We start from the raw sequence: 26,140 nt of genomic DNA on the forward strand, positions 1-26,140 counted from the left end.
GGAGGAGCTGGAGCGTCAACTCCCATATGTGCCTTGACCAGGCAAGCCCAGGGTTTCAAACCAGCGACCTCAGCATTTCCAGGTCGATGCTTTATCCACTGCGCCACCACAGGTCAGGCAAAACAAGTAAATTTAAATCAAGAAACTGACCAGTATTTCAATGGGAACTACGGGCCTGATTTTGGCTAATGAGATGGTCAATGTGCTCCTTTCATTGACCACCAATGAAAGAGGTGCCCCTTCCGGAAGTGCAGCGGGGGCTGGATAAATGGCCTCAGGGGGCCACATGTGGCCCGCCGGCTGTAGTTTGGGGACCCCTGGGTAAGAGCATCGCCTCCCACCGCTCCGGGAAGCTTGCTGGCTTCAGGGCCCAGTTTCCTCCCACGATCCCGAGCCGGCTGCCTCTCTAACCAACCAGCTTCCCCACCACCGCCCTCTGTTGTCAAATGGGGAGTGTCCACAACGTGCAGAGCTAATGGGAATGAAACAGCCCCTGAGCACAATGTCATTGTGCCGGGAAACCTTCCGCTGGGGAAGAAATCCACAAAGCACAGAGGGCACTCCAAGGAGGGCCTTCTTCGGGGTCACTGGGGGCCAGATCCCGTGTCACTGCCCGGCACAGGAGTTCAGACCTACTTTATTTTTCTTCTGATGATTAAGGGGCAGCCACAGCTCTGAGGGTCACTAGAGCAGAGGACGCAGGCCTGAGGGGGTGGGGGCAAGAACGGCGCAGGCCTCTTAACACCAGCACCTCAGTGTACTCACAGGGTGGAGAGGTGAGACATGTTACTGAACGTGTAATTGGTCAGCACGCCAATGCTGTTGTTGCTCAGGTCACTAGGAAAAGTGAAACAAAAGGGTCATGTTTACTGTGGTTGCCTTTGAAGGGGGGCATTCCCAACTTTCACACATGCCTACCATCCATCCATCCATCCATCCATCCTTCCTTCATCTGTCTATCCATCCATCCTTCATCCATCCATCCATCCTTCATCCACCCATCCATCCATCCATCCTTCATCCACTCATCCTTCATCCATCCATCATCCATTCATCCATCCATCCACATTTCACCTACTCACCCATTCATCCAAATATTCATTTTGTTGTTCAATTTTTATTCAATCATTCAAGCAGTTGTTCATTCATCCATTTATCCATTCATTTAGCTATTTAACCATTCCATTCCATTCCATTCCATTCCATTCCATTCCGTGTCTATCCATCTGTTTCATTTTACCAGCAAAATATAACACATAAGAGAACAATCCTGATTCCAGCGCATTTTTTCCCCTGCTCAGTTCTTCCTTTCGCTGTCCCTCTGCCCTTGTTCTCATCTGGCATTCATTTACTCCCCTTATCAGGGTCTCTCTTCAGGGGATGAGGTGGGTGGGGGTGTTGTCCTCTGCTAACTACGACCTCCAGCTTCTCCTCAGGGACAAACGCCCGGGGCAGTGGTGGTTGACACTAGCCGCACACTAGAATCACCTGGGAGCTTCTACAACCTCTGAGGCTGGGCTCCCATGCCCTGTGTGTCTGATTTAATCAGTCTAGTGGGAACTTGAGCATCAGTATTTAAAAAAAGCAAATAAGCTACTCAGGTGATTCCTGAAAGCAGCTGAAGTTGAGCACCTGCCCGAGAGCAGCGGTTCTCAACTGGGGGCACTTGTGGTCCCCGCTGCCATGTGATGACATTTGAACACACTTTGGGTTGTCACTGCTCGGGGAAGGGAGCTATTGGCATCTAGTGGGGAGAGGCAGGGACGCTGCTGAAATTCCCACAACGACCACAACAGCCCTTACAAGCAGGAGTGATCCGGTCGCTAATGTCCACAGTGCCTCATCTAGAGACTGGTTTCAGGCTTATCTGGGAAGCCAGGCTGAATAAGGTGATGGGTGGCTTTCTTCCACCTTTCTTCAGTGGCCCCCCCACCTCCCCATGACGACACGGTTTCATTCTGAGAGAACTCGCCTTTCCCCGTATGGATGGGCTCTCTGTCCCCAACTAGGTCCCCTCCTGCAAGGCAGGGAAGCTATGGAGGGACAAGGCTCAGAGACCAGCAGCTGCCTGGGTCACACGCATACCCAGCAGCCCCGCTCCCCATTCGAGGGTTGTCCTGGGTTGTGGTTGACTTGGAGCCAGGAGCGGCTGCTGCCTGGAGGAACCTCAACTGAACCATCTACTTAGAACATTTTCTGGGAAACTAAAGGAGGAGGAGGAAGTGTCCACTCCTGCTTTCGGCCAGCCTAAGTGCAGACCCAGCTGGCAAGAACCTGGAGACAGAAGGGCCTCTGGAACTTAACTGGGACCCTGGAAGGTCAGAGGCTCACCCACCTCCCCCCAAGCTGAGGAGGAAGGGGATGCGATTGTCAGCCATGGGTATTTCTGCGGGTGGTTCTCACTGGGTCAGCCCCGGCACGTCAGGCTGGCCCGCTGAGGCCAGCTGCCTGTCCCTGCCCCACCCCGGGACACCAGCCTCCCTTCCTCTCCACGTTTCCTGAGCTCCCCCAGGAGAGAAAACCAGCTGTCCCACCGCAGGGCTTCTTACATGAGTGTCAGGTGTCGGAGGGCGGACAGCTCCCTGGGCACGGCGGTCAGGTGGTTTCCTTCCAGGTACCTGGAAGACAGGTCCAGGGCGACACTCGGCCAAGAGACACCACACACGTGGTCATTTCCTCAGAGACGCCGTCCCTGACGGCCGAGACTGGCGCGGGTCCCTGCTTTCTGCTCTCATAGCTTCTCCCCTTCAGGGCACATATTCCATCTGTCATGTCATATCTGTGTGATTATTCAACCAACGACGCTTCTCTCAGCTGAACTGCAGAGCTCCACGATGCGGGGCTCTTGTCTGAAACGGTCCAGTGGTGAATCTCCCCAAGACTGTGTACAGAGTGGCACGCAGTAGCAGGTGTGGAATAAACAAAGAGCCCACTCTGTACCCAGCCCTCACAATACCCTGACACCGCAGGACTTCACAGTTGAGGAAACAAATTCAGAGATGTTAAAAGACATGCCCAAGGTCACACAGCAAGCAGACGGGTTACTGCACTCTTACCACCATTCTGTATGGCAATGTTCCCCAACCCCCGGGCCACGGACCGGTACCGGTCCATAGGCCATTTGGTACCAGTCTGCAGAGAAAGAATAAATAACTTACATTATTTCCTTTTTATTTATATTTAAGTCTGAACGATGTTTTATTTTTAAAAAATGACCAGATTCCCTCTGTTACATCCGTCTAAGACTCACTCTTGACGCTTGTCTTGGTCACGTGATACATTTATCCGTCCCACCCTAAAGGCTGGTCTGTGAAAATATTTTCTGACATTAAACCGGTCTGTGGCCCAAAAAAGATTGGGGACCACTGCTGTACGGCCTCTCATCAGCATCCTCATCTGAGCTGGGGTGAGGTGGGGTGGGGGCTCAGGGCCCTGACGGATGGGAACCATGACACACCGCGGGAGCCTCTGGGCCCACTGTGCCAGGTCCTCCGGGTTCCAGCCGGCCTCTGAGCTGTGCTGGTGCTGATCTGATCAGCCTTGCTTCCTGTATAAATCCTTCCCTAGATCCTGCTGCTTGTTAGAGAAGGCCCATCCACCCTCCCATCCATCCATCCATCCATCCATCCATCCATCCATCCAGCTATCGATCATATATTCTCTAAAGGAACTGGCTCTGTCGTGGCGGAACTGGGAAGTCCACATCCTGCAGGGCAGGCCCGCCGGCCGGCCAACCGGAAGCTCAGGCCAGATGTCCACCTCACAGCCCTGAGGTAGAATTCCCTCTTCTCCAGGAAACCTGGTTTTTTGTTCTTAAGGCCCATCTCCATATTATCATGAATAATCTCCTTAAAAAGCCTTCTGATTGTAGATGGTAACTGGCTCTACAAAGTACCTTCACTCGTGTTTGCCCAAACAGCAGGGCCCAATTAACACACGGACTCAACCATCAGAGTCCCTGTCTCCCTCTCTGGTTCATCTTACAGCAAACTCCCCCTTGACCTCTGGTTCCAACTCCACTGGCCTCACTCCTCCCCGGATGCCCCTGGTCCTATGAGGGGTCAGGTCTGGTCCCTCCAGTCCCTCCTCGCCTAGTTAACTCTCACAGACACTCTCGGATCTCCGCTCAACTATCCCTCCCCGATATCATCTCCCACGCCCACGGGTGACATGGCAGGTTCTCGAAGCCTTTGGTGCATTTTCTTCAAAGCACTGAGCCCATGTGACATCCTTAGAGTGGCCGTGGTTAACAGGCAGAACCGAGCCTGTTTTGCTCACCCCAGCATTCTGGGACTAGTGGGCAGCAGTGGGTGCTCTGGAAACATCATCTGTAGGATAAAAACCCCAGAGCTGGGCCGGGGGTAGGGGGACCCTGTGAGGAAGACCCTGTGGGGAAGCGTGGGGGCGGGTCTGAGTGCAGGGTGTCCGGGGACCGGGCATGGCATCTAAAGGTTCCACCTCAGAAGTGCAGATGTGGTCGTGGGGGGAAGCCCTCTTGGCCGGAAGACCATCACACCTCTGAGCCCTAACGGGGTCTGCAGCCCGCAGCCCCGGCCCGCAGGGACCCTCTCTGCAGACTGCGCTCTCGCCCGCTGCGGCCTTAGAACCGGCGGGGCATTTCCAGCGGGTCGACCTGCGTGTTGACCTGCACTGAAATGCTCTGTTTCAACCCCTGCGTGAGCACCCGAGGACATGTCCGCCTCGCGTGAAAACCCACGGATCTCCGTGAATGCATGTTTCCCGGTCCTGTTTCAAGCTTTGCGGTGCTGACAGGTGCCCTGCAAAAATACTCTTGGACCTGCTGCTGAATGGTGAATGAGAGGGAGGACAGACACCTGCCAGGAGATCTCTCTCCAGGCGAGGATTTCCACCTGGCCCTGGGGGGTGATATGGAGCAGCTCAGGAGTCAGGCTGCTAAGGCTCCACTACCTCATTGCTGTGTGACCTTCTGCAAGTTACTTAACCTCTCTGAGCCTGTGTATTCTCATCTGTGAAATGGGGCTTATCACAGTCACCACCTGGAGTGATTGTGAAGGTGAAATTAGGGTTTCTGGGGAAAGCTGTTGGAGAGGTGCCTGCCACACGAGTGTTCATACACTTCGAATGTATACATAGATACATATGCACACATACATCTCCATCTAAGCACACGTATGAATACAGAAAGGCAGAGAACCATCTCCTGCGGCCTACTCTCCATTTTCCTTCCAGACTACTATTTCAAAAGTGAGAATCAGATCACGCCACTTCCCTGCTTGAACGTCTTCCTGGCTCCCGTGCTCCCCGGGGACAGAGAGCCAGCGCTTGCCGACAAGGACACACACGTCTCATCTCAAGTTTTTTGGCATGCCCTGCCTTCTTTCCACTCTACCTGCTCCTTCTCGTGGTCTTCTCGGCTTTGACTTGAATCTAACCTCACCACCTTGCGGTCTTCATGAAACATGTTCTTTCTACTCCTTCTGCCCTTTACTTTCCTGGGACATGCTGCGCCACTTCCTGTCTGAAACGCTGCGTGTGCTGTAGGCTTTCTTACTGTCTTTCTCCCCTACCCCGAGTTTCTGAGGCCAGGAGTCTTATCTGTCCCATCGGCAGCCGTCCTCCCCAAGCTCTTAGGACAGAATCAGGCACGACGAGCTCAGCAAATACTTGCCGGAGTGGAGGGGGTTCTCTCGGCTCTGAGCCTGCGCGTGGGCCTCCCTCAGTCCCCCCCCCCCCCCATAGTTGGTCAGACTGCCCGGAGTCAAGGAGCGTCCTCAATGAAGCCATCTGCTAGGTCTTTCCAGAGCTTGTGCCAGGACTCCTAAGTGCTGCTGTGCCCGGAGCCAGCCTGCTCTCAGAGATGTGGTTAACCCCTCCAGCTGGCTGCAGGCAATTTCTGTCCCTCTCCCCGGACCGGTGAAAGGCGAGGACGCAGCCAGTGATGGGCAGTTGCTCTGGGAGCGCTCTGCGGAGCCTGCCCAGTGCTGGGGCCACAGGAAGAGGCATTGCTAGAGGAAGTCCAGCTGTCGGGACGGACCCAGCCGGAACCACTGACAAGGACCTGCAGCATCACGGCAGGGGTGCTGGGTTCACCTCCTCCCTGCTAAGCGCAGGGGCCAGTCCCAGGGAGGAGACGGGTGGCTGTCTACTGCAAATCCCCAACAAGCCAGGCCACTGGGCACAGCACACAGGAACCTGGGCCTCTGCCAAAGATAAGGAGTAATTTAGTAATTCAGAGGACAAGCCTTCGGTCAGACAGACCGGGCTCGAGTCGAAGCTCCGCTGCTTCTTGGCAGTGTGATCTGAAGAAATTATCCAGCTGTCCTGCACCTCAGTTACCTCGTCTGCAAAATGGGAGTAAAAATACCTGCCCTGTAGGGTTGTTGGAGTAAATGAGGTTGTGCAGGAAACAGCCTGGCACAGCCCTGGCACACAGGAAGTGCCCTATACATGGCTGCTGTGGTGCATTTCCTGCCGACAGGACAGGACACTGACCCTGCGGCCCGAAGACCAGGGAGCACAGGGTTTCCTGATTCCTCCCCGGCCCGGGGCACGTGCTGTCTGTACCGCCCACGTGGCCTTGTCACGGACCACAGGGCTCTGCCCCTCTCTCGCATGCGTGTCCGTCACCCTCATTGGATTTGAGATAAGGAGACAGCTTCACCTGAGCTGCTTGTTACAGCCCAGCCCCGTCTTCAAACCCCTCGGAGCTGACCAGGGCCAGGCCAGGCCCCGCCCTCTCCTGCAATCAATGATTCTGTCATCTTCTCCTGCCACACTCAGTCTCAAAGAGCTGTGTCTCTGCCCTGTGTCCTGCTGGTCAAGTCTCAGTGCTTCCAGGTCTATCAGGGCCGTGTGTGTGTGTGTGTGTGTGTGTGTGTGTGTGTGTGTGCACCCTGCCAGCCTCTTCCCATGATGTCCTCAGACCCTATTATATCCTCAGTAGAAGCCCCTTCTTCCAACACTTATGCCTGGAGGACATATGTCACCCTTCCCGCCTCCTCCCCTTGGGGTATCAGGGGTAGGACAACTCCCCAGATCATGGTCCTCAGACCCAGCTCAGTGCCAGAACTTCCCGGATATTAACCAGGAGAGTCCTGCGGGGACTCGAGGGTCTGACTCCCCTCGGGAGCCCTGAGGGAGATGGAGGCTGGCAGAGTTCGTTTCCAGAACCAGGAGGCCTGATGTCAGCCTTTAACGTTCCCTTAAGGGGGAGCCAACAGATTTTTAGGTTTAAATCTTGCAGAATGGCAAGCCTCAGGCTGGAAGAGGGCACACTGGGAGCAGATGAGGCCCCACCTCTGCAGAGGGTGTTCGTGCCGGTGACTCTGGGGCTGACGTGCGCCACGTCTGCTTCTGTTCGGCGTTCCATAGGGCACGACAGGCTTGCTTTCAGTGCAGGAGCTCAATGCCTGCTTCTAGCGGGTGCGTCTGCGTAGCCTCTGCCTGCACGTGTGTAACGGTCTGGATGGTTCCCAAAGTGCTGTCCACGGGGTCCCTGGGGGCCCCCTAGACTCTTTCAGGGGTCTGTGAGGCTAAAACTATTTTTTGCAATTAGATTAATGCATGTTTTCTTTCTTCCCTTTTGTACCATGTGAGTAAAACTGCTGGCACCTCGGGATGAATCCAAGTCAGCAGCCTCACGAGGTATAAATAAAAGCCGGTTTCATTGAAGAATGCCCCTTGGTGAAGAGCGAGAAGTTGTTAATTGCGTTAGCTCCCGACCTTGGAGCGTGCGATATTCCGCCTGACACACGGGAGCGTGCACGCAGCGTTGCGGCTGTGGGTGAAGCACACCGGAGAAAAGCACCCATGGACCTGAGTTACGAGCTGAGCGAGGCCTCTCGCCCCCACAAGTCACCATTTTTACTTAGAAGAATGACTGGCAAACAGGTTATTCCAGAACGGGTATTTAGTAGACCATTCCTCAGCAAGGAAGAGAGGGGTAACTGGATGGTATTTGTTGGCGATGATTAAATTTGAGCTTCTAAGCGAAAATTAAAATAAAAAAAAAAACAAACTTTGTGAGGGCCACAGTGAACCTGACAGCATCCAGTTACTTAAAGACCTCTCTGACGAGACCGGTGGTGAGACCCGTGGCCGTGACATTTCTGATATTATATAATGGAGCGGGTCCACATTGGGAAGGCCTGCAGAGCTCAGCGAACCGGTATTTTTCAAATGGCCCGTGCGTGCTGCTGCAGGACCGTATATGGGGGAAAGTTCCATTCAGAGTGCGAACAGTGCCTATCCAGGTGGCGGCGCAGTGGATAGAGCATGGACCTGGGACGCTGAGGACCCAGGTTCGAAACCCTTGAGGTTGCCAGCTTGAGCACGGGTTCATCCGGCTTGAGTGCAGGCTTGCTGGCTTGAGCGTAGGATCACAGACACGACCCCATGTTCGCTGGCTTGAAGCTCATGGTTGCTGGCTTGAGCCTAAGCTGCTGGCTTGAGCAAGGGGTCAGTGGCTCAGCTGAAGCTACCCCCCCCACCCCCGTCCCCAGTCAAGGCACATATCTGAAAGCAATCAATGAATAACTAAAGTGCCAAAGCTACAAGTTGATACTTTTTTTTTGGTATTTTTTTCAAAGTGAGTGGGGGGGGGGGTGGAGGCAGACAGACAGACTGGGATCCACCCGGCATGCCCACCAGGGGGTGATGCTTGGTCCCTCTGGGCATTGCTCCGCTGCAATAGGAGCCATTCTAGTGCCTGAGGCAGAAGCCATGGAGCCATCCTCAGCACCCGGGCCAACTTTGCTCCAGTGGAGCCTTGGCTGTGGGAGGGAAGAGAGAGATAGAGAGAAAGGAGAGGGGGAGGGGTGGAGAAGCAGATGGGCCCTTCTCCTGTGTTTCCTGGCCGGGAATCAAACCCAGGACTTCCGCACGCTGGGCTGACGCTCTAACGCTCAGCCAGGACCCCAAGTTGATACTTCTCACCCCTTTCCCTTCCTGTCTGTCCGTCTCTCCCTCTCTCTGTCTCTCACTTAAAGAAAAAGTGTGAACAGAGCAGTGGGTTTTAATGTAACAGAGCATGAAAAGTTCACTGACGTGGTTTTGGGCTCCGCACTGCAACTAGCCTTAAAGGAAACTACCGCTTGCGGTTTGGGTGTATTAGCAAAGAAGAATAGAATATTTACAATTCTTTGAAAAGCTTATTGACATTCTGCTCCCTTCCTTAGCGACATGTCTGTGGGAAGCCATATTTTCTTCTTATACTTCACCCAAAGCAACACATCACAAAAAAATGAATGCTACAGCAGATATAAAAATCCAGCTGTCTTCTAATACATTTGCAAATATGCAATGCCACGCTCCTCAATTACATTTCTTTTGGTTTGTTTTCAATATACGTATGCTTTTCCTATAAACCTGTAATGAACACAGGGTGGGGCAAAAGTAGGTTTACAGTTGTGAGTATGGAAATACAATAATTAATGAATAATAATACAAGAACAAACTGTTTTGCATACTCACAACTGTAAACCTACTCTTGCCTCATCCTGTATATTATTGTTTTTTCCTACATGGATTGATAAGTATATATTTAAAAACGTGTCAGTTGTAGTTCCCAGTATGGTGACAGAAAGAAAAGTTCTTGGGGTCTATGATGGTTTGGAAAAAATTTAAGACGCCAAAGTTCAAGAACTTCTGGGGTGATGGACACGAGCCTGGGACTGGGAGCGAAGCGTGTTCTCACCCTGACTGGTGGCTGCCGATGGTGGGGCTTGGGAAGTGATTTCCCGTCTGGATGGTCCTCATCGCTTCGAGAGGGCGCGTGGGGCTGCAGCCCTACTTCGGGGCCAGCGTGCAAGGACTGGGTGAGCAAATGCCAGGGGAGTCGGCGCCAGCTTGGCTGTGCCACCCGGGCACAGAGACCCCAGAGAAGGACCGGTGGGGGGCTGCCCAGGGCAGATGACGGGAAGGTCACTCCCCATGGGGTGGCCGCTGCCCTGCTGTCCCGTGCTTGTGACAGCCTTCCACAGCCTGCTTTGCTTTGTCTCCTTCTCAGTGGATTGAACTTGATTTTGTCCTGCGAGCTGGCGGCTCTGCCCAAGACGGCTCATGATGCCAGAGGGGCTTGATGAGCCGGCGGACACGCTGACTCGGTGCTCAGCCTGTCGCTGAACCTGTGAGCCGGTTTCCTGGGCCTGCCCGTTCTCATTCTCGTGCTCTCTGACATCCTCTTCTCGCCCGCTGGCCCTGTCCCCCAGTATGGGGTGTGGGGACAGAGGTGTGGGCTGCTGTCCTTGGCCAGGTCTGCAGACCAGTGGACCATATCTGGCCCAGGGCAGCGCAGTCAATTCCAAGGCAGGAAGTCAGGCCTCCTCCCAAAGCTCTGAAGTTGACTTTCTAATTACAGCCAATCATCTGTGTTATTCCAATCTCTGCTTCCTGGGCTGTGGGGAGGAGCAGCCGCGGGCCTGTGTTCACGGCATTTTCTTCTCTCTGACCTGTGACACTTGGCACTCAATTAGCCCAGAAGGGAGGCGCGTACCTGGGTCGTTCTCTGCAGCCCACACACACAGCTCGCAGGCTGAGGATGTTGTGGAGCCCACTGCATACACAGCACGTGCTCACACAGCTCTCCAAGGGCACCGCCCAGCCCAGACCCAGGGCCGACGCAGACTTCATAGTGACGATCAAAAGTGAGACCTTCGTTCCTTCCCTTGGTGTGGCAGCCCTGGTTCCAGTCTCCCTAAGTGACAGGAGAGGCCGGGAGCCACAACCCTTACCAGGAACCTCTCTGCTATTCCCAGACAGGGTGTCACACTGGTGGCACCCAGGGGGCGAGGGGAGAGCATCAGAGAAATGCTCTGGGGAGCTGTCTGGGTCCCCTCCTGGTGCCTGGGTCTGAGAGCACAGGCTAAGCTGGCCCGGGGGGAGCCCAGGAGAGTGCCAGCTCAGCTCCAGGGCGCACGGCCAGGTCTCCTGCTCGGGCGCTCTGGGTGCCCTGGGTGCCCGTCAGTCCCTCACTGGCCCTGCCTGCTCAGTCGCCCGTCTTTCCATTTCCGGTTCAGACCACCGCTCCTGCTCCCTGCCCAGGGCGGCTCCTCTGACCTCCACGTCTGTCCTCGTCAGACCACCCTGCCTGACGATATCATAGCCACCTCGCTCCTCTGCTCCTCTCGTGCAGCGCTTGTCATGGCTGCGCTCTCACGGGAGCTCCTCGGACCATCGCGCAAATGTCCTACCTTCCCCCCAGTAACCCATGAGCCCCACGAGCGGAGGGGGTCACACCCGTTTTGCTCCCCACAGTCTCCCCTGTGTTAGCAGACTTCCTGACACGGGGCGCCCCGTGACCATGTGCTGAGTGGCGGAAAGGAGGAGTGGGGGATGGGACAGCGGCGCTGGCTGCGTGAGGAGGCCACGCCCACCCGGCCACGGGGGGGGGGGGGGGGGGCCACTGCTCCTGGTACCCACCAGGGGGGCCTCCCTCCCGCCCTGCGGGACTGCTCGAGCTCTGGCAGCAGCAGAAACAAGGTTCTCTCCACAATAGGAAGAGCCCTTCGGGGAGGGAACAGCATTGCTTCCATTTCACTGGGAGCCCCTGGGGCAGCACCAGCCCTCCGAGTTCCTGTGGGGCGGGGACTGTTACAGTCTCCCTGAGTGACAGAATGAGCAGCTCCCGGGCGCAGAGTGAACAGGACTCAGCGCTGAGGGCTCAGCTGGACAGGGGCCGTCCTGCGGGGGAGCAGGACCACGTCCCCAGAAGTGTGTGGTGAGCCACAGGGCCCACGGGACAGGTCCCCCTGCTCCCGGGCGCAGAGTGAACAGGACTCAGTGCTGAGGGCTCAGCTGAACAGGGGCCGTCCTGCGGGGGAGCAGGACCACGTCCCCAGAAGTGTGTGGTGAGCCACAGGGCCCACGGGACAGGTCCCCCCCCCCAAGCTGGTGTCAGACTGAGAGGCCAGTGGGGAGTCCGGAAGCCGGAGGGCAGAGCAGGGGATTTCGGGGGACACAGGAAATGGCACACCAACCCTCCCACGGGTCACCTGCCAGGCACAGGCATGAGGGAGCCCTGCTTCCTGTCCCATGTCCAAGCTGCTGACCTCTGGCTGGGATCCGTCCAAGAAGGGCTCCCCCGGGCAGCCTTGGGCGGGACGACACGGGGGTGAAGTGTGATGGCTGCTGGTGGGGGACTTCAGGGTGGCCAGTGGGGGTACTTACAGCTCGGTCACGTCCCTGGGGATGCCTTTGGGGAGGGCGCGGAGCCCCCTGTTGCTGCAGCGCACCACCGTGTCCACGCAGGTGCACTGCTCGGGGCAGCGCGGGCCTAGGTGACAGCTGCTCTCCTCGTTACCTGTGGAGACCCGAGAGTGAGCATGGCGGGCAGCATGCCCCCCGGCGGGGACAGGTGAGCAGCAAGGCCAGGCACCAGGACCAAGCCGCCTTCACTAAAGGGAAGCCTCTGCTTTGAGCCAGGCCAGGACTAGACCGCCTGCGGGTCTCACGCCTGTCGCTGCGACCACATTTAGTGTGAAACGAAGATGCTAAAAACTTGATCGACGAGAGTGTTAGACAGGAACGAGGCAGCTGTGAACCCGAGCAGAAGTAAACCCACTGGCTGAAGGAGTGGTCAGGGGTGGGGGCAGAGCCCTGTCCACGCTCCTCCTCCTCCTCCTCCTCCTCCTCCTCCTCCTCCTCTTCCTCCCTTCCTTCCTTCCCTCTTTCCATGACACAATGCCTCTGGGTGCTGACTCTGCCCCAGCCTTCATTATACCTTCGTTATACTTGAGCCTCAGTTCACCTGTAAACCAGCTACTCTGTCTCTAGATAACCTAGCGGTGACCAAGTAAGAATCATGCTGGCTCGAATTCACGCCAACAGATGTGCCCTCTGGAATCCCGACACTCAACGCCTTATCTCCCGGTGTTCACATGCCCTATCCGGGGACAAAAATCTTCCCGGAGCTCATCCTGAAGTCTGTTCCTCGCGAGCGTGCACTCTGAGCCTCATCGTGATGCCAGCAGGGAAACTGAGGCACAGGGCCCCGTGTACAGCTGTGTAGGCTGCGTACTGCACAAAGGCGTCCATCATGTGATGGGCACCAGCCTCACTGTGGATCTGGGGGATGAGGGTATTTGGCTCAACCGTGTTCTCATAGATGGCTGTGTGGTATCTTGTCCCCACAGGATCCGTATGTTATGACAAACTTTGATGGAGAGAAGTAGAATGTCTTCAGAGAGAGGCTCCCTTCCTTACCCTGCACAAAGGAGCCCTGTGGGCAAGCAGCAGCCTGCAGAGCCCCCCGGAGCGCTCGTGGCCTGCCAATGACGGAGCAGAACCCGTCTCTGGGGTCCCGACCTTTGGCCGCTGCCGCACCCCTTGTCTCCGTATCTTCGCGGCCTTCCCAGGCACCCCCTGCCTGCCCCCCCCCACGTCCTCACCTTCACAGGTGAAGTCCTGGACGGCCACATCCTGGATAGGAATCTCCTTGAGGAAGAACGGCTTCTGGCACCGCGGGTTCCCGCTGACCACGCGCCTCTTCCTCAGCCACTTGCCGAGCCAGGCCAGGTGGCAGTTGCAGTTGAAGGGGTTGGACAGGAGGTTTCTGGGAGGAGAGAAGGAGCCCCTCTGGGCGTTAAGCTTCTACTGTGGGAGCCGGCCGGCTGGCTGGGCAGCTGGGTGGCCGGTCGGGGGATCCTGTTCTGCAACCCTGGGGCCCGGCCCGTCTGGCCCGGGCCCAGGGGAAGGAGGACAGTGGTCGGGAAAAGGGCCTGCAGACTGGTTCCTAAAACCCGGATACAGTCTTTGGTGTATATTCCAGACCTCGCCGATGGCCGTGGCCCTGGTTTCCCTGTCCGCTGAGCTCCGGCTGTGGGGACGGCCCCAGCCCCTCAGCAAAGGAGCTTCTACTGGGGGGAATGGACAAGCCTGCCCAGCCACCTTCCTCCCCTCCACAGCACCCCGAGGGGCTCATGGGCACTGCCCAGCGCTTGCCCCTCACTGGCCTCTCAGTTTCCCCGGGGGGGGGGGGCACGGGTCTGTCTGTCTGTCCCTGTCTCCTGGCACTAGAGTGGCATCAGCACCGGCACTCTACATGTCCGCTGGATGCAATGGCTGGCTTGATGGAGGGATGGAGGGAGGACAGCGGCCTCTCTTCCTGCTTCCTGGAGGGCTGGGACCAGGCAGAGCACTTTGTCCCCCGACCCCCAGACAGACCACAGCATCCCAGGAGGGAGGGATGCTCCCCTCAGCTCACAAACCAGGAAAGCAAAGCTCTGGGAGGTTGCACAAGGGGCCAGATGACCCTGAAGAGGCCATGATAGGACCGGGCAAGCCAGAGCCTGCGGGTCGGACGCTCCTGGGTGTGAACCTGGCTGTGACGCTCAGCAGCTGTGCAGAGTTGGGCGCGTTCCTTCGCGTGTCAAAGCTGCCGCCCTTAACGCTCTGTGACTCTGCCCCTTTGGGCAGCGTTTGTGCCTCTGGAGTCCCAGCATGGAGGCGCCTCAGGGGGGTGAGAAGTGGGCTCACATGAACCCGCCCACTGGTGCTAGGTCCTAACCCGTCATCCCCCACCTCGATGTCACTCATTCATTCAGTTCATCCACTGATGCAGCAATGAAATAACGGGCATCTGCTCAGTGCCAGGCGAGGTCTAGGCATTGAGGGTACAGCAGTGAACAATGCAGTCGCACGCCCACCCCTGTCCTTCTGAAGCTCCTATTCCAGCTGCTGGGAGGCAGACAATAGTCGATCAGCAACAGCAAGGAAACTGTATAATGTATTAAGACACAGTCTGTCTAAAAAGATAAGAGCAGCTAGAGGACCTGAGATTGACGGCAGAGGGGTTGAGGCAAACGACACTTGAGCAAAGGAGGGAAGGGAGGGAGGGAGGCCAAGGCAAAGGGCGGTCCAGGTAGTGGGAACAGCCAGTGCAAAGTCCTCCTGTGGGAGGAGCAGTGGGGCCCAGGAGGCGGGAATGGAGGGAGATTACGAGGGACTAGATCAGGGGTCCCCAAACTTTTTACACAGGGGGCCAGTTCACTGTCCCTCAGACTGTTGGAGGGCCGGACTATAAAAAAACTATGAACAAATCCCTATGCACACTGCACATATCTTATTTTAAAGTAAATAAACAAAACGGAAACAAATACAATATTTAAAATAAAGAACAAGTAAATTTAAATCAACAAACTGACCAGTATTTCAATGGGAACTATGCTCCTCTCACTGACCACCAATGAAAGAGGTACCCTTCCAGAAGTGCGGTGGGGGCCGGATAAATGGCCTCAGGGGGCTGCATGTGGCCCGCAGGCCGTAGTTTGGGGACCCCTGGACTAGATGGTGACTTCTGTTCCCAGTGAGACGGGTGTATAGTTGCATGGCAACGGGTGAGCAGGAGACGCAGCCGGACCCTTTCTCTCCTGTCTTCCGAAGGGTCGTTGGGGGAAGGGAGAGAGGGAGGGTGAACCAGCGGCTGAGGTTAGCAGAGCAACATGGAAACACTGTGAGCAACCGGAACGCGGGCAGAGCACGTTCTGTGTCTCAGGCCCATGCTGTGCGTTTTGCAAACGTTAACAGAGTCGATCCTCCTCATGATCCTAGGAGGTGTAATCTGTTATGTGCAGAAGGCACAACTGAAGTACAGGAGATAAAGTGACCTTTCCAGGGCCACACAGCTGACGAGAGGCAAAGCCAGGATTCGAACCCAGGGAATTTGGCTCTAGCACCCAAAGTTTTCACCATTATTCTAAACAACTTTCTTGACCAGTGCAAGAGTACTGGGCTCTAGAAAGCTAGACTTGAACTCTGGTTCTGATACACAGTCAAGCAGCTAGTGACATCACTTAGAACCCCGTCGGATCATGTCACTGGCCTGCTTGAAACCTCAAATGTGCTTACGATGGAGACAATATGGCCCACGGCTGAGCTGCAGACTGGCCCTCCTCTCCAGACTGGCCTCACCATGCCCTCTCTCACTCCATGCTATGACCATGCTGGGCTCTGTGCAATCCTGTGTATCTGCTCTGCTCCAGCCCACCACAGGGCCTTTGCACGAGCTCTTCCCACTGGAGGAAACGCACTTCCCACTTTCTTGAACAAGCTGGCTCCCAGCTCCAGAACACAGCTCCAGTGTTCCTTAACTAAGCCTGTGTTGGGTTTTCCTCTCACTGCGGGCCTCCTTCTGTGGTGATCGGTCTCCTTCTGTGATGATCACTACGCTGTGAGCTCCAGGAGGGACCATGCCTGTGGGTGCTCAGCACCTAGGTGGCGCCTGGTGGGCGGATGGGTGGATGACCCTGGCCAAAGGCAGCAGGGCGCTGGGAGGGGCGAGGCCTCCAGGGGCGGGGCGGGGAGCGCAGAGGCGTGTGCAGTGCGTCTGGGAGGACTTACATGGTGGACAGGGAGACGAGTGTGGTGAAGGCTCCGGGGGTGATGGTGGCGATGCGGTTGTCGTAGAGGGACAGCAGTCTCACCGAACTCAGTCCAGCAAAGGTGTCGTTGCTCACACAGCTGACCAGGTTGCTCCTCAGCATCCTGCAAGGAGAGAGGTGGGGATGGCGGGTCACAGACATCGTTACCCTTTCCTGCCCACGGCGGGGCCACAGTACGGGGTGTGTGTGTGTGTGTGTGTGTGTGTGGTCACAGACATCGTTACCCTTTCCTGCCCACGGCGGGGCCACAGTACGGGGTGTGTGTGTGTGTGTGTGTGTGTGGTCACAGACATTGTTACCCTTTCCTGCCCACGGTGGGGCCACAGTACGGGGGGGTGTGTGTGTGTGTGTGTGTGATCACAGACATTACCCTTTCCTGCCCACGGCGGGGCCACAGTACGGTGTGTGTGTGTGTGTGTGTGTGTGTGTGGTCACAGACATCGTTACCCTTTCCTGCCCACAGCGGGGCCACAGTACGGGGTGTGTGTGTGTGTGTGTGTGTGATCACAGACATTACCCTTTCCTGCCCACGGCGGGGCCACAGTACGGGGTGTGTGTGTGTGTGTGTGTGTGTGTGTGGTCACAGACATCGTTACCCTTTCCTGTCCACGGCGGGGCCACAGTACGGGGTGTGTGTGTGTGTGTGTGTGTGTGTGTGTGGTCACAGACATCGTTACCCTTTCCTGCCCACAGCGGGGCCACAGTAAGGGGGGTGTGTGTGTGTGTGTGTGTGTGTGATCACAGACATCATTACCCTTTCCTGTCCACGGCGGGGCCACAGTACGGGGTGTGTGTGTGTGTGTGTGTGTGTGTGATCACAGACATCATTACCCTTTCCTGTCCACGGCGGGGCCACAGTACGGGGTGTGTGTGTGTGTGTGTGTGTGTGTGTGTGGTCACAGACATCGTTACCCTTTCCTGCCCACGGCGGGGCCACAGTACGGGGTGTGTGTGTGTGTGTGTGTGTGTGTGTGGTCACAGACATCGTTACCCTTTCCTGCCCACAGCGGGGCCACAGTACGGGGTGTGTGTGTGTGTGTGTGTGTGATCACAGACATCATTACCCTTTCCTGCCCACGGCGGGGCCACAGTACGGGGTGTGTGTGTGTGTGTGTGTGTGTGATCACAGACATCATTACCCTTTCCTGCCCACGGCGGGGCCACAGTACGGTGTGTGTGTGTGTGTGTGCGTGTGTGTGTGTGATCACAGACATTGTTACCCTTTCCTGCCCACAGCGGGGCCACAGTACGGGGTGTGTGTGTGTGTGTGTGTGTGTGTGGTCACAGACATCGTTACCCTTTCCTGCCCACGGTGGGGCCACAGTACGGGGGGTGTGTGTGTGTGTGCGTGTGTGTGTGTGATCACAGACATTGTTACCCTTTCCTGCCCACAGTGGGGCCACAGTACGGGGTGTGTGTGTGTGTGTGCGTGTGTGTGTGTGATCACAGACATTGTTACCCTTTCCTGCCCACAGCGGGGCCACAGTACGGGGTGTGTGTGTGTGTGTGTGTGTGTGTGGAGCTTCGGCCAACTCTCAGCTCAGACTAGTCACAATGCAGAGGTTTGTGCTGAGGAAGCAGAGCCTGGGTCCCCATGGGGCCACCTGAAAATGTGTGTGTACATGCTCATCTGTGCATTCTTCACTGATAGGGGAAGCAGGGGTCACGCATGTGTGTGTGTATGTGTGCATACGGTGTGGGGGTCAGTGTACGTGTGTGGTGTCTGGGAGAAGGGACACCAGCGTGTGTGCTTGTCCGTGCCTGTGTTTACCTGCACGGTGTGGGTGTCCTTTCCATGTCTGTGTGTGTCCACGTTTGTGAGTCAGCATGTGTTTGTGTGCCTCCATCAGCGTGTTTCTGGTACGAATCTACATGTGTCTCTACATTACCGTGTCTTTGTGTGTGTATATGTGTGTGTGTATGTATGTGTATGTGTGTGTGTGTGTGTGTGCGCGCGCGCGTGCACGTGCGTGCTGGGGCCGCTCAGCACGCTAAGTTCTTTCCCATCAGGAGATGTCTGTATGTCTCTCTAGCTCCAGCAGGAAGGGATTCAGCACGCCAGGCCAGCGCCTGGGCCCGGTCTGCCGCCCACTGGCCTTCAGAGTCCCTCCGGGGCCCGCCCTCCCTGCTCCCTCTGGCCGTGGCCCCGGCCCCGGCACTCACAAGGTCTTGAGGCCGCCGAGGCCCCGGAACATGCGCCCGTGCACCGTCTCCAGCTGGTTCCCCGTCAGCACGAGCTCCTGCACGCCTGCGGCTCCGTCGAAGGCGCCCTCTCTCACCTCCTTGATCTTATTGTTGCTCAGGTTTCTAGAAGGAGGGGGCGGAGTGGGTCAGGACAGGGGCGGGGAGGGAGTCACTATCCCTGCAGCCAGCAGGGACCCCCGGGGCGCCCGACGGTGAGGACCGGATGGCGGGGTGCTGGGTTTTGGACTCCTGGACGATTGTCTTCAGCACCTGTGCCCGGGGGCGGGGAGGGCAGGGTCCCGGGTCCGCAGAGGCGGGCCACTGTGGTGACACAGACTGTGTGGGGTGTGAGGTCTTCTCAGTGTCAGCGTCTCTCCAGGCCCTGGGGACCGACCGACATTTTTTAAAAATTTAATTTATTTTTATTTTTTGTATTTTTTTGTATTTTTCTGAAGCTGGAAACAGGGAGACAGACAGACACCCGCATGTGCCCGACCAGGATCCACCCGGCACGCCCACCAGGGGATGATGCTCTGCCCATCGGGGCGTCGCTCTGTTGCGACCAGAGCCACTCTAGCGCCTGGGGCAGAGGCCAAGGAGCCATCCCCAGCGCCCAGGCCATCTTTTGCTCCAATGGAGCCCTGGCTGCGGGAGGGGAAGAGAGAGACAGAGAGGAAGGAGAGGGGGAGGGGTGGAGAAGCAGATGGGCGCCTCTCCTGTGTGTCCTGGCCGGTAATCGAACCCGGGACTTCCGCACGCCAGGCCGACGCTCTACCACTGAGCCAACTGGCCAGGGCCCCGACCGACATTTAATACAGTAGTTCTCTTGGGGTTGGGTTGCATTTTTCAGGGATTTGGCATGGTGTTGGGACCAACTTGGACAAAGTAAACATGTTAGGGACACTACTCTTTTATGGATTCTTGCTGTATTGACCAAGAGTTTGCTTAAAGGCTTTAATCACTGTAAAAAAAAAAAATTAGAAGACTGGATAAAGAAGATGTGGCACATAAACACCATGGTGTACTATTCAGCCATAAGAAATGATGACATTGGATCACTTACAACAAAATGATGGGATCTTGATAACATTACATGGAGTGAAATAAGTAAATCAGAAAAAAAAACAAGAACTGCAGGATTCCATACATTGGTGGGACATAAAAACGAGACTAAGAGACATGGACAAGAGTGTGGTGGTTATGGGGGGGCGGGGCTCGTTACTCCGACATGACAGGTAAGGGCACGGAGGCTCCGAAGAGCACAGCAGAGTCTCGCCGCTCAGCTCTGTGCTCACTCTCCTTCGCCCACACGCCCCGCCGGGGTCAAGCATGTGACCCGAGGGCCCCTGCCCCAGCGTCCTTGAGGACGCTTAGCAGACGCAGGCACAGCTGCTGCGAACCACGGCGGGCAGAAATCCAGCCAACCTGGCACCTCCACGGGGGGGTGTGGGGGTCCCAGCACATAAGGGTCGGTTACTTTAACCAAGAGAGTTGCCAGCGAGTTATTCTGTATAAGTGGTTGCAGTTGGTGGCTGTTGGGACCGGACTTGCCCCGTCGGGTCACTGGGTTGGCCGGCCGGCATTATTTATATGGATTTATGCATGTGCAGGGGCATAGGCGTGCACACATTTACCGCCTGTGTGGGCCCGGGGTGCTCCCCGGCGGACGGCCCCGTCCACCGCTCCTGGCTCTGGGTCTGCTTGCTGATTTTTTTTTTTTTAACCTTGAACGAGTTACTTAAACTTTCTGTGTTGCAGCTTCCCTCGTTTGGAAAATGAAACAATTTCAAAGCTTTTTTGTTCTTCTTGAGGAGGGCTAAATAAGTTAATATTTATAGTGCCTGGCCCAGGGGAAAGTGCTTAAGAGTAAAGTGACAGTGGCTAGCTGTTGTTATTGTGGTTGCTGTTACTTTATTATTATTATTGCTACTATGACTACTCTTTCTACAGCTGCTGCTACCCAGCCCCTTCCCACATTTGTGTGACTACCCAGGCTCCTGGAAGTATTTGCGTTTGGAGCTCCCATGTTAAATATGATATATAACCGGCTACAGCTGGGTCCCTCAACTCGGATGACCTCTTCTGTCTTCCTGTGCCTTCCTGCCCCAATCCCAGGGCCTGAGGCCATGTCTTTCATCTTACCTCTTCATTCTTCTGACCCTCATCCTAAATTACAAAGAAGGTGAGATTACTTGCCATGCAAAGGATGAAACAAAGGCTCACAAAGGCCCGAGGACATTCCCAGGGTCACATAGCCCGGGAGGGGCGGGTCTGGCTGTCTTTTCCTCACACCTGGATTTTTCGGGCTGCTCCTGAGAAGTGGGGAAATTTGGCAGCCCCGACCGACACTCCAGCACGGGAGATACCGGGCCGAGCTGGGTGACAGCTGTCTCTTCTGTTGAGAAGTGGTCTTCCGTTTTGCCACCGTCCCTACCACTCCCTCTCGTTGCTTGGGTGCCGAGGCTGAGGGCTGGCTGCCACCTATCGTGTACTTATGCTGTTGTTCCCCTCGGTTATAGAACTAGTTCCCTGGACTGCCGTTCGGCGGAAGTGGGAACAGAAAAGATAGACTCAAAGTGCAGGACTTTCGCCCAAAATGGGAGAATGCACATTTCTCTGCGGAAGCAAAGACTCCCCGACCCTGTTTACTCTGCAAATATGCACTTGGCCCACTGTACACATTTTAATACCTGCCTTATTTCCCCACATGCACGTGAGTTTCTGTCTTCAGGTGTTGTTGTTTTTAAAAAACAGAGCATGCATTTCTCCGGTTTGAATTAAAGAGGACATCTCCCGGCTGGTGACAGGTGATGTTTGGGCTGGGCCTCTAACGCCGGAGGGGCACTGGCTGCAGGGACAGCCCCGGTCCTCACCAGGGCCACGTGTGCACCTCTCTGAGCCGTCCCTCCGGAGTGCTCTCCGTGGCTCCCAGTGACAGAGCCGTGGCCGTGGGCAGGGGGTTGGTGGCCACGGGCAGGGAGGCAGGGAGGGAGGGAGAAAGCCTGGCTGACACCAATGGGACCCAGGCGCTGCCAGGGCAGGAGAACGTCTCTTTCCTTGCCCGGGGGCTGGGGGGATACTGATGGGTGACCGGGATACAAACAGAATTACAGCGAATCCCCGCGATTCTCTGTAGCTATATTCTGCAAGGTCTGCAGGGAAATGAATTGGTGCATGCGGATCTCTGCTCCTGGGGGGGGGGGGGGGCACAGGACCAGGTTCCTGTGATGCCTCTGCTCACAACACTTCACCAGCCAGTCAGTGCACAGCGGTGTCTGCTGGGAGATTCGGGATAAAGATGCCCTATTTAACACGCATTGTTGACTTGGGTACACTGTAACTCATGCCGGAACAAAGCTATCGCAACACGTGCATTTTCTACAGAAGTCAGATCACAGACTTATGTGCTTGGGGTCACTAGGTAGCACTTCTCTATTTTAAACAGTGAAATCGCCAAGGAAAAGTAAAAACATGCCAAAAAAAAAAAAAAAGTGGCCCTAAATACACTGTGAAAAGGACACTTGTTTTCAGCAGGAAAGCTGCAACAGAGGAGGAGAGCGTGGCCTGTTCCGTTTCAGCCGGGCACAAGCGTGTGGGGCAGCTCAAACCGTGGCCGCTCTGTCCATGTCCACGGATGACCGTGACCGCAGCGTGAGCATTGATTTTGAGATGACGAGTGCATTGCAGAGAGTAGGAGGAGTAGGCAAATTAGCAAATCCGGTGCCTATGAATAAGGAGGCTTGGTTGCATTCTCTTTGTTCCAGGGGCCTCGAAGGCTGGGAGCTGAGGAGTGTGGGGTGGGGGCGGGGGGAGAGGGGTCACGGGAAAGGAATTAGTTGGTAAAGGGTCAGGGGCTGCCGGGCGCTGCCGCTGGGGACCTGGGGAGGAAGCGGAGGGGCAGCAGCCCCAGCCTCACACTGTGCGTGCAGACGAGCCTGTGTCAGAACGCCAGCTCCGGCACCGTCAGCTGTGTGCTCTCGGAGGAGTCATGGAACCTCTCTGAGCACCACGGGCTTCCTCACCCACACAAAGGGGACTGTGAAGCCACCCCCAGCGGGGTGTATGAGGACTCAATGCACAGGAGGAGGCACCGAGCACAGCACCTGGCCCAGTACAAGTGCTCACGGTTCAGCGACATCACTGCTGTCTGCTTTATGACCTGGCCGGGCTCCCAGGCGGGCCCAGGGCTGTGACGGCAGGCACAGCATGGAAGCGGGTGGGCCCTGAGCCTCAATTGGGGCTCGGGTCAGGTCCCAGGACTCCTAGACGGAAGCCCAGGAGGTGAGATAGCCCAGGGGGTTGGGCCATTCCCACCCAACGTGCCCCACGGGAGCGGAGGCCTTTAGACTCCCTGGGTTACTTCCAGCAGCCACGGCATGGAAACAGCCTGAGTGTCCCCTGACAGACAAGCGGATAAAGAAGAGGTGGTGCACAGACGCAAAGGAATCCTCGTCGGCCGCAAAACGGGATGAAATCTTCCCATTCGCGGCAACCTGGGTGGACCTAGAGGGGACTGTGCTAAGTGAAGTCAGGCCGTCAGCCTTACATGTGGACTCTAAAGGATGAAATAAACGAACAAACAAACCAGAAACAAGCGCACAGGTACAGAGAACAGACCAGCTGCCAGAGGGGAGGGTGGCTGGGGGGAGGATTAAGAAGTACAAACTGGCAATTACAAAACAGTCGCGGGACATAAGGCACAGCATGGGGGATACAGCCAATGACACTGGAATCACTCACTATGCACGGTGTCAAGGGGGACTAGACTCATGGGGGGGCACTTCATGAATTACATAAATGTCTAACTGCTATGCTTACTCCTGAAACTAATATAATATTGAATGTCAAGTGTAAGTAAGAAAAAAAAACCCTTTAAACTGTCAGCTTGAAAAAATTGCTACGTAACAGGCACCCTAGACCCCCATGTCCCATCGCTGGTCCTTTCCTGAGCCCCCTCCCCACCCCTGGAGGTAGAGGCTGGTTGTGGGTTGGGGGATCAATCAAGATGAGCAGAGGGGACATGGGCTGAGGGTTAGGGATGACACGGAACACACGATACTCAGCAATTTAGAACCAGTGAAGTTCCATTTCAGTCTGTGTCCACATGGCCACGCCTCAAGTGTCCTGCTTCCCAGCACAGGGTCACAGCAGGGGTCAGGAGGAGGGTCAGGAGGAGGCCCAGGGGGCCGCCGTGGGGGCTGTGGGACCCACCTACCCCTGGGCATCCTGTCTAGCCGGCCAACTGCCCCGGCTGACTTACATTTTCCGCAGGTTGGGCAACTTCTTGAAGATCCCGGTGGCCTCGAGAACAGACATCTCGTTGTCGTTCAGTCGCCTGTGTGGGGAGCAAGCAGAGGGGCTGGGGCTCAGCTGAGGGTGGGCCCCCTCCGGCACCGCCTTCCACTGCCCGCACCCCAACACAGCGCCTGTCTGGCTTCGGCCCAGTTGCTGCTGGACCTCACGCTCAGCCAAGGTCAACGGAGCCACGAAAGCTGTCCCCAGGGGAATGCCTGGGCGTCTGTCCTAGAGGACAGGCAAGAAATGGCCAGGCGGCTGAGGCAGGAGACCCCGCCAGGGTGACTGGGTGCGTGGGGACGTGCGCGGAGTTCCCGCCCGGGCGGCACTTACAGGTCGGTGACATATTCCGGGAGGTGGCTCGGGATGCGGGCCAGCTTCTGGTTGGAGCAGTCCACGATGGTGCCCTCACAGCGACACTTCTCAGGGCACACCAGGTCCATGAAGCACTCGCTGCTGAACCTGCTGCGGTAATCCTCGGTGCCTGGGCGGGGCCAAAGAGACGTCGGCGTCACCAGGGTTCCCAGCGCCCGCGGAGGTAGTGGGCGGTGGGCGGTCCAGTGACGGACGCAGCGTTGCCTGCGTTCTTTCCGCCGCCTTGCTAGTGCTCCCCCCGCCCCATCTCACCCCCCAGGCCCATCGCTCTCTTTCTGCTCTCCGACATTCACCACTCCCAGTCCTCAGCTCCAGCCCCGGGGGAGCTCCTGAGCTTTCGTGGGCCATGGGCCTTTCTGAGAGGCTGATGATGGCCCCCCATGGAAGTGCTCCTAGGCACATGTGTATGGAATTTGACCTACAGCTCAGGGGGGCTACTGAGTCCATGGTGCCCGTCATCCGTGGACCCTCTAAATGTTCTTGACCATCCAAATGAAGAGGTTTTGATGGGGGCTACACCAGGGGTGGGGATGAGGTAAGAAAAAGGGGTCACACGCTCGGCTATCCTCAGGGCCCAAGCAGGTAAGGAAATGACAGAGGGGGCTCTGCATAGGGCCCTCAATGACACTGACACCCGGCTTCAATACTGGAAGACAATATCGAGGGATGGGGACCCGGGGAAACGAAGCCCACTGCCCTAATGCTGGCTCCGGGTTGCCGGGCAATCCTTTAAAAAACAGGTTGGTGAAGAATTCAAATGGAAATCCCGGGGAAGACAAGCACCACCTTTGCGAGGGTCAGCTCTGCCCCGCCCCGTCTTCGAGGGGAAGCTCTGCTGAACTGTGTAGTGCAAGGCCAGTTCCCGCGAGCTCAAAGTGTCTGAAGCTAAGGTTGATTTTTCTTAAAATTTGATTTCCCTCGAGATTGCATACTCATGGCGACCGGACCGACAACGTGCTGTCCGAGAGGTACCCGGGGAGCCGCGTGGTGGATCAGAAACGACCCCCGGGCACCTGGGCAGACCTCCCCGAGACCACCAATCACGCCCAAGGGGGTTGGGGGAGCTCCGTCCCTCCTGCCAGACTCCAGCTAGCTGATGGGGGTCGGGCCTTCCTCAATATTTCACCATCCACGTTGCAGGAGCACAACGCTGGTCGCAGAGCAAAGGGCCCGGTCCCCCTTTCTCAAGGCCTCAAGGGGCGCCACCGGCACGTCGGGAGTCCCGGATGTGTGTACTTTCTGCAGCGTTCCGGAGAACGTGGGCACCGTTTGTCTGCGTGGCCGGCTGGGGCCGGCGGTGGCGATCCTGTCTGCACTAGGAGCCGCGTGGGGCACCGGGAACCCAGAGGTTTCGGCAGGAGAGGGCGTGGGTTGGTCCCGGCTCTGCCACTAGGTCACTTTGGTCTCTCCATGTATAAAATGGGGCATCAAATCATTGTTGTGAAGATGCAGGGAAGGTCAAGACAGAAGAGGGTCAATGGGACAGGGTCAAGAGCTGCAGAGATGTTTCTAATTCTACTCGTTTTTTTTTTCTACAACCCAGTGGGGCATTTGGCATGTCAGGAGCTACTAAAACATCAGTGTGGCTCGTGACAACAGCTGACCTTGACTGGGCGTGGCCCGGGAGGCGGGCACTGCTCTTTGAACCTCCAGTGGGTGAGCACATTAAACCTCTGAGGTTATCATGATTCCTCTTTACAGCTGAGGACACAGGCCCGCACGGGGTCACCCAGTCCATGGCAGAGGGACGGACCCAGGCCGGCGGCCGCCGCCAGGGCTCCCGGGACCAGTGCGACGCTTTACCGCAGGCGTGCTCTTTGAGACAGCCTTTCTCTCTGTCCTTCTAGGGCAAACCCCGGAAGCCTGCGTGGTGGAGGTGGGCTGAACAGCACACTCCTGCCGCGGGCTACGCTGAGATATCCCCCCCC

General features: G+C 56.5%; 1 protein-coding gene across 2 annotated transcripts in view; it reads right to left on the minus strand.

Moving 5' to 3' along the window:
• Positions 1-26,140, minus strand: part of SLIT3 (slit guidance ligand 3) — a 606,305-nt gene that overhangs the window by 68,086 nt on the left and 512,079 nt on the right. For both annotated transcript variants that reach the window (XM_066273226.1, XM_066273228.1), the window contains exons 15-22: positions 24,171-24,321; positions 23,803-23,877; positions 18,522-18,665; positions 16,318-16,461; positions 13,368-13,531; positions 12,148-12,280; positions 2,550-2,618; positions 766-837 (exon numbers count right to left, since the gene is read on the minus strand). In XM_066273226.1, coding sequence (XP_066129323.1) covers positions 766-837; positions 2,550-2,618; positions 12,148-12,280; positions 13,368-13,531; positions 16,318-16,461; positions 18,522-18,665; positions 23,803-23,877; positions 24,171-24,321 — 952 coding nt within the window. The remainder of the gene's footprint in view (positions 1-765; positions 838-2,549; positions 2,619-12,147; positions 12,281-13,367; positions 13,532-16,317; positions 16,462-18,521; positions 18,666-23,802; positions 23,878-24,170; positions 24,322-26,140) is intronic.

The sequence above is a fragment of the Saccopteryx bilineata genome, chromosome 4 (genome assembly GCF_036850765.1).
Source record: "Saccopteryx bilineata isolate mSacBil1 chromosome 4, mSacBil1_pri_phased_curated, whole genome shotgun sequence".
NCBI classification, from domain to species: Eukaryota; Metazoa; Chordata; class Mammalia; order Chiroptera; family Emballonuridae; genus Saccopteryx; species Saccopteryx bilineata.